The sequence below is a fragment of the Dermacentor albipictus genome, chromosome 6 (assembly GCF_038994185.2).
Source record: "Dermacentor albipictus isolate Rhodes 1998 colony chromosome 6, USDA_Dalb.pri_finalv2, whole genome shotgun sequence".
Lineage (NCBI taxonomy): Eukaryota > Metazoa > Arthropoda > Arachnida > Ixodida > Ixodidae > Dermacentor > Dermacentor albipictus.
Window position 1 is genome coordinate 139468317 of NC_091826.1, and position 12344 is coordinate 139480660.

Below are 12344 nucleotides of genomic sequence, written 5' to 3' on the forward strand. Positions count from 1 at the left end.
ACTGCACCAGGGTGGCCAATCCTGCTCTGGTGAGAGAGTGCGTTACCGGTTCTGGTCACTGGGATCAGGCCGCACTCCACGCCTGTTTATGCAATTTGCTCAACAGTTTTTTTTCTTTTTTTCTGGTGGAAAATTGCGCGGCACCGGGATTCGAACCACGGTCCTCTTGCACGCGAGGTGGATACTCTGCCGCCACCGCAGGAGTTGTACGCCTCATTTAACCTACAGTGGTGCCTTCTTTGATCAGTCAAGGTGGACCAATCTGAGCTCGGTTAAACCGCTCAGATGGCACTCCAACTGGAGAAACCTGGTATTTGTGACCTGTATGTGTGACCATACCTAATAGAGGATATATATATTTTTTTAGGGGTTCTGTACAGTGATAAACTAAAAAAAAAAGAAATATTAAAAAGGAGGGAAGAAAAAGAAAAAAAGGAAAACAAAAATAAGAAAGAGAGAAGGGGATTCGAACTCGTGACCCTTGGATGTTGCCTGGAGAGATAGCTCAGTCGGTTGGTCCGTCAGGCCCCAAGTTACATTGAAGCGCCATAGCTCCTGTCCAGAGCCTCGTACTTACGTGGAAAGAGGCTGATGTTGTCTGCGATGGTTGTTGGAAGGCATATGCGCGCAACAAACTTCCTTAATAAATTAAAAAATTTGAGAAAATGTTTTGTTAACAACTGATAACATGGCAATCAGCATTCGAATACGACGAGAGGAATTATTGAGACATGGAAAATTTCCTTGAACTAAGTCTGGTTTGCGAGAGAAATGCTTCTAAGTATGGAACATTTTAAAAGATGAGGGAATGTAAGATATTCTCTGCGCTCACTGAGATGATGGCATCCGCACGAGACTACACCGGGGACCTTACTCAGGCAATAAGCTCTGTGGCCGGAACAAAGCCCCTTTTTCAGCCAGCCAGGCTCAGATCACGTGCGTTCCAATCGCCCAAGGATGCACGGACATTGTGTAGTTTGAATCGAGCGGACTCGAGCGACTCTGTAGACTAGGAAAAGTTTAAGCAGATGCGTGGCGAGTGCGGCACGCTTAGCGTGGGAAGCTAGCCCGAGTAACTATCTCAAGGATAGCTGCTCACGAGAGCGAAATACCTTTTACCTAATTGTAATAACTCTAATATGACTCCTTTCGAAAGAGAATGGCACAGGGGGCTGTACTACGAGTGCTATGACTGGTAATTTCTGTGTGTGTGTGTGTGTGTATATATATATATATATATATATATATATATATATATATATATATTTTCCATCTCATCTATGGGATAGAATGCGAGCGCTGTTGCTTTGTTTCTGCGTGTAGTAGTTAGGAGAACGAGCTTAAGGGAGGAGAAAAAAAAATGAAAAAAATTTCTGAAGCATAATTGCAGCACCGTGGTTTTAAAGCGCACCCGCGGTGGATAAACGGAAGGAGATATAAACGTGCGTGGCCATGTTGCGCACACGACAAACTTCCTTAATAAATTTAGAGATTTGAGAAAAAGTTTCGTTAACCAATAACATGGCAATGAGCATTTGAATATGACAAGAGGAATCATTGAGACATGGAAAATTTCCTTGAACTAAGTCTGGTTTGTGAGAGAAATGCTTCTAAGTATGGAACATTTTAAAAGATGAGGGAATGTAAGATATTCTCTGCGCTCACGGAGAGGATGGCGTCCACACGAGACTACACCAGGCACCTTACTGAGGCATGGTGTAGTACTGAGGTGTAGTACTGAGGCATGGGTACCTTACTGAGCATGGTGTAGGCACCGATTAAATAACTATAGATCACATAAGTGAATGCTGTACAAAGCACTACCACCATTCATGGAATGTGTAGCAGCATGGACATGTACATGCGGAGGCAATACTGGCAACATGAAGCACCGTTATCATACTAGGAAACAAACCCAATGCTCGTTAATTTAAGGGGCCTTGAAGCACTCTTTGAACACAGTAAGAAAATGCTGCCAACCTATAGAGGCTGCTGTGAACATGTGAGCCAAATGTACACTTCATGCAGCAGAGAATTTGCAATCTTGTGTCAAAAACGTCAAAAAATTGCTTGCTCTAGCATTCGTAATGCCATCATGCAGCGCCATCGAAAGCAGCTGGCCCACCAACACTATTGGCAGGTAGATTTCTTGATCGCGAGAGCATTCTCAGTAATACGTAATTGCTAATTTTGCATTAAATTTAAAATATATATGTCTGTGATCCTAAAAACCATTTCATCCTTGAACTGCACATAGCTGCATCAGCTGCGCCTGGCCTATGAGATGGCAGCGGCATGCTGTGTGATGTGGTCTGCTGTGGTTGCCAGAGAGTTCCACACCACTCAACTTCCAGCCTGCTTCTCTAACCTTATAGCTCCAGTGCGCTAGTGTAGACGAAAAGAGAGAGAAAGCTGGGTATTGGTGCTCCGAAAAATTTTTTGCTGCACAAGATTCACGAGACAACGTCCAGTGAGGCCATTCTATAATTGATTAGAAAAGTGTTTCAGAGCCCCTTTAATGGCGTGTGTTTACTGGTGTAAACACCACACCCATCTGCAAACCCAAGTCTGAGAACTTGGCACACTAATAAACCAGAACTATGCCCAACTAATATAATCATAAACACAAGCGACAATTCATTTCCAATAATTTTACCTTGATAGGACCGACAAAATCAAGTGAATTATCAAGCGGGTCAAAGTGAAGAAAATGCAGAAAAAATGCCAGAAAACACTACTGATCCATTAGGCCTTATTTTCCCACATTGCAGCACATTCCCAAATCAAACGTGTGCCCACTTTCTATGTGTCCAAAGTAGAAAACTAACATAGGAATTATATTAACGCTCCTAAACAAAGTAGAAAGCTAATACACACCTGTTCCTTTAGGAACAAAATTGGGCATGTACTACAAACGATCTGTTTTCTAAAGTCAGCTTCACCAGAATACATCCGTGTTATGTGATAAACCATGTGAATGTGCGAAGGCGCTTTGGTATTGTGTCAGATTGCACCATGCAAGCAATGTTTGGCCCAATATTCCCTTTAAAAAAGAAAAAAAGGGGGGGGGGGTTGCGTGATAATCTTGGGTAAATATCTTATTTTGACAGTGCGAGGTACCGCTGTTGCTTGAAGGTCTTCGAAGGGAAGGCTGAAAATTGGAGTTTTTGACAGATGACGACGTCTGTTCAACACCTTCACTATCTCATAAGCTCTACTGACAGACACTGACATCAAAGGGGTCGCCACAGTTGGGGTCACTATAGGGATCAGTTCGAGTTATCCGGTGAATGCCAATTTTGGAAACAAAATACCGTATATACTCGCACAATGATTGCTTTTGTCAAAAAAAATTTATGTAAATTCAGGGGTGCGATCATTGCGTGGGCTAAATTTCCCCCCCAAAAATGTTTTTTTTTGCATCCTGCATTAGCTGCGGGATGACATTAGGTCAACAAATAGGCAGCTGCCGCTGTAAATAGTGTGGGACACCAAAATAAAAATGGTGGCCGTCGTAGTGAGCCGAAAGCGCCGAACGCGATTTTTCTTCTTCTCATGAGTGCATTATGTGCATTGAAACAATTTCTTCCGTATCAGTAATTAATAATATTGTTAATATTGGCAAGATTGCAGAAATAACAAAGCCATGTCCACTTTGAGGGGACAGAAACAGATGGATGCGCTTAGCTGCCAGTGACATAGAAACACATGGCGGGCATGCTGCGGAAACTGCTACATTTGTCTTCACTACTATCCTAATAAGGCATGTTTCCGCTAAGGGTGGGTGAATATCTTAGCTGTGTTACAAGTGTCGGCATATGAATAGGGTACACTTCTAACGTATCAGTGTAAACGTGACTGCTATCGTTGCCACTTGCAGTTTGTTGCGTGCCCAACGAGTGCAGACGAGAATCGAAAGGCGCTTTTTTTTATTGTTGTTGTTTACCACAACCATTATAAAGCCTACACATAATAAAGGCAAATTTGGTTGTTGCTTTTCTTTTTTGTCCTGGAAGTGCGGAAAGTGATGAAAGGAATGAAATGGGGCATCTGCATAAGAATGTTTGGTGCGCTTGGTTTGTCTTGAAGAGTCGTACGCATAGCATTCGACAGATGGTAAGCGCGATCATTGTTAGCTAGGCTTGGCACATGACGTATCGCTGCGGCAAGTTCGGGATGCGATCATCACACGAGAAAAAAAAAAAAAGGAATTTTGAAGACAAAATTCAGGGGTGCGCTGATTACGTGAGTGCGATCATTATGCGAGTAAATACGGTAACAAGAGTTTAGGCCCCGGAAATGCATGGGCGGCTGGCTCCAGGCCTTCGGCTGAGATCGAAATAACCAAAAAGTCTATTTAATCCAAGTCAAATTAACGGAAGGCAACTCTATAATATATATATGCTTCCAAAAAATTTGTTTTAATTTAGGGCCTAAGAGCAGTTATACACAGGCAAGCTCTCCTTATGAGCACACTCAACGTAAGAGTACCCTATACAACCTGTGCATAGGAAGCACAGATTGCTCAAAATACTCTGTTTTTTATCCGCAGAGTTCAGGAAGGGTGGCAGCAAAGAAGTCAGTACCACACGTGCTGCACCTCTGCATACAAGAGATAAATAATTGCAGAAGCAAAAGTATCTGAAAAGCAAAGGAACACCTCATATTGTATTCATTCACATAATGCTAGCACCTCCTTTTTCACGTAAAATCGATGTGAAGTTGGGGGATGCAATAATTACACAGAAAAAAATATCCTGGTGGTATAGGCAAGGTGCTTAAAAGAGTGAGAGAAAAACTGTGATTTAAATTGGGGTTCTCAAGCCAGCTACTGTAAACTGAAACAAAATATAACTTCCAAACAGCACTTACGTTTGTATTAAATGCACAGGTTCTACGAAAGCAGGAATGGCAAAGGCCCTTATTTGAAGACACAAGCTGAACCTAGAATCACTAAATGAATAAATAAAGCGAGTATGGCCTGACCATGGCTAGCATCTTGTTTGCTGTTCATCACTCATTTCAAATGGCACGGCCACATCTTCACAGACCTATGCTGACAGGAACACAATACTCTGCAACTCGGCAGGTGCTAAAGCTGTCCCCACTGTTCTGTGGTGTTCAGCATAACCAAAGTGATCGGCAACTTGCTCCTTAAGTGGCTAGCCTGCGATAATATCTCCGCCAGTCAAAAAGCTAAAGTTTTTGATGCTTCAGGACAAGATGGCCATTATCATCAGAACCATGAAAAGGCAGGAAGATGATGGACATTGCCAAGGAATGCATCCCAATGATGTGGGCTTGTTTACGGAACTTGAGATGGTGGCTGCAGCATGAGCTGCCACTATAATTGAGAACTGCTTCACGCATGCAAATTATGGTGCCACCCAGAAGGCACATGTACAGATCTGACATCACTAGACAAGATTTGACTAAAGATGCAGATCATGTCAGTGCTGCTATTGCTGACAGACACATGGGGGCACACATAGTGCTGCCAACAACACTGTTTCCAGATGATGTCAGTATCAACAACTTCATTAGCAGAGATGAAGACACAAGAAAACGGGCCATTATGAGAAAGCCATTATGGCAAACCATCATTGCCATACCATCATAAACAGCGAGTGCAAAACAGATGATATTAAGACAGAGACTCAAACCATGTAGAGAAGACAACGAACCAGCAGAATGTGCTAGACACTTTTCACTCAATTAGGTTGTTTTTAGGTGCACATGACGATGTGGTAATGGACTGTTTGCTGGGTTTCATTGTGCAGCAACTGTAACAACAGTAATGTTGCCACATTTTTTTCAGCATGATGCTATTATTCATGACAAGCCAAGAATGTTGCAGTAGCTCGCTCCTCCCCAATATCACTCCACACCAGCCTTTCGTCCTCTTCCTGATATGAGAAACAGTACCTTACTAGTGCCACTCCCATGAACATGTCCCAGTAGTTCAACAATGAGCATGCCAAAAGTGCACTCAATAACAGCAGTTAAATAACAGCAGTTAATTTGTCAAGCCTTTGTGTTTCATTTGATCTTACTAGGTTTAAAGAAAGAGCGATCGACATCCATTCTTGGCCAGATTTTATTGTGCCCCCTGTGACTAAGTAAGAGGAGCAAGAAGGGGCCTTATCTCACTGTGAGATAAAGCGAGATAAAGACTTGGTTTAGGAGCACGACTAGAACTAGTCATATCACCAAGTACATCAGATGCACTAGCGTCTCAAAGATAACATCATTGGTTCGCCTACTGATGGTGTTATCATTACCGAGCCGGCCTTCACAACAGCATGTGCATAAGTTTATTGTTGTCTCTGCAGCTTCCTGAAGGTACCAAGGTCAGTGGCCATTCCCGGCAACGAGTCAACGCCGAGGTGGACATCCTGTCAGGCTCGGTGGTCACTGAGCGTACTCTCGTTCGGCTGCACCAGCAGGTACGTCCTGGCTGCTGCTGCTGGGCACTGCATGTGGCATGCTGGGTCGCTATTCTTGAAAAAAAAAAAGAAAAAAAGCACCACTGTATTTTGTGCACATTTGTGGCACACATGATATAGAGAAGTTGAATGATCTGCATATCAGTGAACACTAGGAAAATGTGTATATGTATATGTGTATGTGATTTTGAACCATATCCTCGAGTGATGAACTGCACTTGTGTACAGGGTGTCCTAGCTTACATGGTCCAAACTATTAGCTCTTTCTTTACCACCTAGAACGGGCTGAATTTAGATGCTGTTATGTTAAAAGGTTTTATTTCAAGACATATTGTCATGTTGTAGTGATGATGAACAATGTAGTAAAACTGTAAATTACGAAAGTAGTGTTTTATTGGGCGAACCTGTGCCCTCAAAAGCAGCCTACGCTCAAAGAACTACAATAGTGGCGAACACAGTCAGCGATCAGCGCAAATGTGCTCTGCCAGTCAAGTGCGTCGGCTTTTACACATGAGTCATCGAAGGTTCCAGAGTAATCGTTGGTGCCCGCATGTCTTTCAGAAAATTCTGCACAATTCACTTCACACTTGCAATCAGATTACGCAAGGTACGGTGACAATACACAATGGGTAGAAACATCAATAACATTAGAAAAACTTGCAATACATGCGGACATGTACCACGCTAAGTGATAGCATTTGTTAAATGGTGAAAAACGGTCCCCGAAAAAAATAAACGAGTACACATGTCGATACTATTCCAAACATATACCATGCTGCATGAAATTGTAGACTGATTTTTGGTAGTTTGTGTGGAAATAAACAAGAAAAGAATTGCTTAGAGAGTTTTTAAAGAACTCTTACATAAAATTTTATAGAGTATGTGAAAACCATGAATAAAATGAATTATTTTAGATTTTTACTAGAACTACTGTGAGTAAAAAAATCTGAAATATACAAAATATGGGTCATGCTCCTAGTTTCCAACTTCTCCAAGTTATACCACACTAGAAAATATTCAGCAGATTTGGTGTCATAAATATTAGCCATTATGGTACTGATGCTTTACAGAAAAGCCGTGAGTTCACAAATTTGAGCATGCGTCTGTTGCACATGGATTGTTTGTTCTGGCTCCTTGCAGCAAGCATGTGGTTTCTTCATATTTTCAGTGCTTGCTAGGTTCTTGAAGCATGTTAACACAGTGCAGTGCGATAGGAGACATGCAGCACTGTGCTATCATGAATTCAAACGAGCTACGTTGCCAACATACTTTAGCCACTTCCTTGAAGCAATCATGGTCATGTTGGAAAGTATCCACAAGCCTCCTCAACAAAGGGCAGTGCCTTGCTATTTGAGGCTCAAGCTGGTTGCCTAAGCACAAATACATACTGGAACAAATATTTGCAACTAGATGAAACATGAGTTTGACGTAGTAGTTCTGCGGAAACCCATAAGGTTGAGAGAAGTAATTAATTAAGGGAAAAATGAGACATCCACCCAATCGTAGCAATTGCTACAAAGGAAACCCATACAGGTTCCCATATATATATATATATATGTGTATATATTGTGAAGAAGAAGACGCGCCTCGCAGCACAGCCGCATCGCCAACGCGCGGCTCGTCTCGGCTCGCGCTGTTGATTGCTGGCGTCCGTTTGGACAGTGCTTCGGGCTGCTTCGCCGTTCCTGGTTGCTGTGCCGTTACATTAGGAGCCGCCAATAAACCTTTTCTCAATTGGTGGAGGTGCCGGGACTCAAACCCCGTCGCTTGAAACCCTGGAGCTGAGATCCAGAACGCTACCACCCGCCATGACCGAGAGCTCCTCCCAAACGGCATCAACGCCACAGTCCGTCACCTGCACCTGCGTTCCACGACAACGGGACCCCAAGGTCTTCAGCAGTGCAGACGACGAAGACGTAGAAGACTGGTTTGCGTCCTATGAACGGGTGAGCGCACACAAGTGGGATGATCCAGCCAAGTTAACTCACATCATCTGTTATCTGGCTGGTGTTGCCCAAATGTGGTTTCACAACCACGAAAGTGACGTGCCCACATGGTCAGTCTTCAAGACAACCTTTACGGAAGTGTTCGGCCGACCCGCTGTTTGCAAGCTGCGTGCCGAACAGCGCTTGCGCGCCCGAGCACAGCAGACGGCAGAAACGTTCACAAGCTACATAGAAGACGTCGTGGACCTTTGTAAACGAGTCAATGCTGCCATGCCCGAAGCTGAGCGAATTCGCCATATACTGAAAGGCATCGATGACGGCGCATTCCAGATGCTCCTAGCCAGGAATCCGCGCACTGTGTCTGAAATTGTCAGCCTATGCCAAAGTTACGACGAGTTAAGGAAGCAACGCGCTTCGACTCGGCGTCCTTTGGGAAGCGACGACTTGTTGGCGAGCCTTGACTACATGTACGACCCATCCTCATTCTTTCAGCGGGTCAAGGAAATTGTGCGTGAGGAAGTTGCCCGCCAACTTTCTTTAGTCCCCTTCACTCAGGAGCCCACCTCCCGTCTTCCAAACACGCTCCGCACCCTCCTTTCCGAAGAGGTCGCCCAAGTTGTCCCTTCCGCACACCATCAGCCGCCTGCAGCCGCGAATCTCAACTCTACGCGGGCAGTGCAGCCTGTCGCCACGCCTCTCACCTATGCGCAGCCAGTCCTGCCTTTGGCCGCGCCTCTTACGTACGCGCAGGCAGTACGCAGGCCTCCACAGGCGTCTTTCACGACCCAGTCTCAACCACTGCCACCGGAAGCCCATGCTACATCTTGGACCGCACCGCGAGCTAATCCTTGGAGGACACCTGACAATCGACCCATCTGTTATTCTTGCTGCACTCCCGGACACGTCGCCCGATATTGCCGCCGTCGCCCTCAAGCGTTCGGCGACGCCTCGCGGCCCTTCCAGTACGGCAGCCAGCCATTTCGCCAATACGCCGCTCCTTCCCCCCAACCGTACGCTCGTGCTGACATTCCAGAATTTCCTTCGCGTCGCTCGCCATCCCCTCGCCGACGCACGCTCTCCCCAATGCATCGGCGACCCGCACCACCTCACCAGGAAAACTGAACGTCGCAGTTCAAGAGGCAAGAACTGCGCCTCATTTGAACTGTCAAAGTCCTCGCGCCTCTCCTGCTAACATGGTCGAAATTTGTGTAGAAGGTGTTCCTGCATTCGCTCTTGTGGATACCGGCGCAGCCGTTTCTGTGATAGCCGCCAAACTGTGCCGTTCGCTGCGCAAGGTGACCACGCCGCTTTGTGGACTGTCGCTTCGTACGGCAAGCACGCAGCACGTCACTCTGCACGCAGCCTGTACTGTACGCATGCTCATTCACGGCATTGTTTACATCGTCGAGTGTATTGTTCTTCCCACCTGCTCGCATGACGTCATCCTCGGATGGGACTTCTCATCCAGTCATAAAGCTGTGATCGACTGCGCACGCGCCAAAGTTGAATTTTCCTCTTGTGACGCACCCTTGGGCGAAGATTGCGACCGTCCTTCTAAACTTACCGTGCACGAGGACACAGATATTCCTCCTGGCTCCTTCGCCCTCGTACCCGTCTCTTGCGATGCCAGTGCTGATGCAACGGTCCTCTTCACACCGTCCGACGTCTTCATGAGCCGTAAATCTCTCCCACTACCCTTCGCGACGCTTGACATGGCTGGCGGCTGCGGCAATATATACTTTTACAATCCCCTCTGTGCGCCTATTACGTTGCTCGTTGGTGAATGCCTTGGCTTTGTGGAACTCCACGACTCTTCGTCTTTGGTTGACGTCCCTGGAGACTCTTTTGATGTCGACCCCGGCCAACCATCTTCGATGTCCGCGCTTGAGGAAACGTCCAGGGATGCGTTCTCGAATGCCATCGCCGATACCCTCACACCTGCCGAACGCGCCGACCTTCTTGATCTCCTGCACAAATTTAGAAGTTCATTCGACGTTTCACAACCTCACCTGGGCCGCACGTCGGAAGTGCAGCACTACATTGACACCGGTTTACATCAGCCGTTACGTCAACGACGGTATCGCATCTCTGCCGAAGAGCGTCGTGTCATTATCACCCAAGTCGAAGATATGCTGCGCCGTGATGTTATCCAACCTTTGCACAGTCCCTGGGCATCTCCTGTCGTTCTCGTTCGCAAGAAGGACGGGTCTATTCGCTTTTGCGTCGACTACCGTGGGTAAATAAGGTAACGCGCAAAGACGTCTATCCTTTGCCGCGCATCGATGACGCCCTCGACAGTCTTCAGGGAGCAGAATTCTTCTCGTCCCTTGACTTGCGTTCAGGGTACTGGCAGGTCCCGATGGCTTCGGCCGATCGCCAGAAAACCGCATTCATTACGCCTGACGGCTTATATGAATTTAAGGTGATGCCTTTCGGGCTTTGTAACGCCCCTGCCACCTTTGAACGACTCATGGACAACACGCTGCGTGGCCTCAAGTGGTCTATATGTCTGTGTTACCTCGACAATGTCGGGGTTTTCTCGCCTGATTTTCCTACTGACCTGCTTCGCCTCAGACAAGTTTTGACCTGTCTAACGAACGCTGGCTTTCAACTCAACCTCAAGAAGTGCCGCTTCGCCGCGCGAGAGCTCACCATTTTAGGCCACGTTGTGTCCAAGCACGGCGTTCTACCCGATCCTGCAAAACTTCGAGCAGTCGCTGAGTTTCCGAAGCCTCAGACCATCAAAGAACTTCGAAGCTTCGTGGGCCTGTGCTCATGTTTCCGGCGCTTTGTTTGAAATTTTGCATCGATCATGGCGCCATTGACTCAGCTTCTACGCGGTGACGCCGCCCTCTCCTGCTAGTCCCCTGCATGTGACTCCGCCTTTGCTACGCTGCGTCGTCTTCTCATCTCCCCACCTATTCTTCGCCATTTCGACCCGTCAGCTGCAACTGAAGTACATACAGATGCCAGCGGGGTCGGTCTCGGCGCCGTACTCGCCCAACGAAAGCCGGGCTACCCCGAATATGTAGTCGCCTATGCGAGTCGCACACTCACGAAGCCTGAGGCCAATTACAGCGTGACCGAAAAAGAGTGCTTGGCTTTAGTATGGGCACTTGGCAAGTTCCGACCATATCTGTACGGGCGCCCATTCGACTTGGTCACAGATCACCATGCGCTTTGTTGGCTCGCCAACTTGAAAGATCCCACTGGCCGCCTAGCCCCTTGGGCACTACGCATCCAGGAGTACGATATTCGCGTCGTCTACCGCAGTGGACGCACACACTCCGACGCAGATGCCTTGTCTCGTTCACCTTTACCTCCAGACTCGGCCTGCGCAACAACTTCCGCACATTCCGTGTCATCTCTCGACATGGACTCCTTTGCAACCGCACAACGTCGTGACCCGTGGGTCGCTTCTCTTTTCGACTATCTTTCTGGATCGTTGACCATCCCTGTATCCCGAGCCCTCCGACGCCAAGCAGTTCATTTTGCCATTCGTGACCAGCTGCTGCACCGACGCAATTACACTCCTGAAGGTCGTCGGTGGCTTCTGGTGGTTCCCCGCAGCTTAAGGTATCAAATATGTGCCACTTTCCACAACGATCCGCAGTGTGGCCATGCCGGAGTCTTCACGACGTACGAACGAATTCGCCACCGCTACTACTGGCGCGGCATGTACAATTTTGTACACAAGTTTGTTCAGTGCTGTCTTGACTGTCAACGCCGCAAATCGCCACCTTTATGCCCATCTGGTGCCTTGCAGCCGCTCCCGTGCCCTGCCACACCCTGCGATCGCGTCAGCATCGACCTATACGGCCCGCTTCCTATGACACCAGACGGCAATCGGTGGATCGTAGTTGCTATTGATCATTTGACACGCTACGCCGAAACTGCGGCTTTACCAAGTGCTACAGTGCGGGATGTAGCCTCTTTCGTCCTACATCGCTTC

The 12344-nt window shown here is 46.9% G+C and overlaps 1 protein-coding gene across 8 annotated transcripts in view; it reads left to right on the forward strand.

Moving 5' to 3' along the window:
• The window catches only part of LOC135896110 (G-protein coupled receptor-associated protein LMBRD2B), a 390673-nt gene that overhangs the window by 245553 nt on the left and 132776 nt on the right, over nt 1-12344 (forward strand). For all 8 annotated transcript variants that reach the window (XM_065424449.2, XM_065424452.1, XM_065424451.1 and 5 more), the window contains one exon: nt 6333-6446. In XM_065424449.2, coding sequence (XP_065280521.1) covers nt 6333-6446 — 114 coding nt within the window. The remainder of the gene's footprint in view (nt 1-6332; nt 6447-12344) is intronic.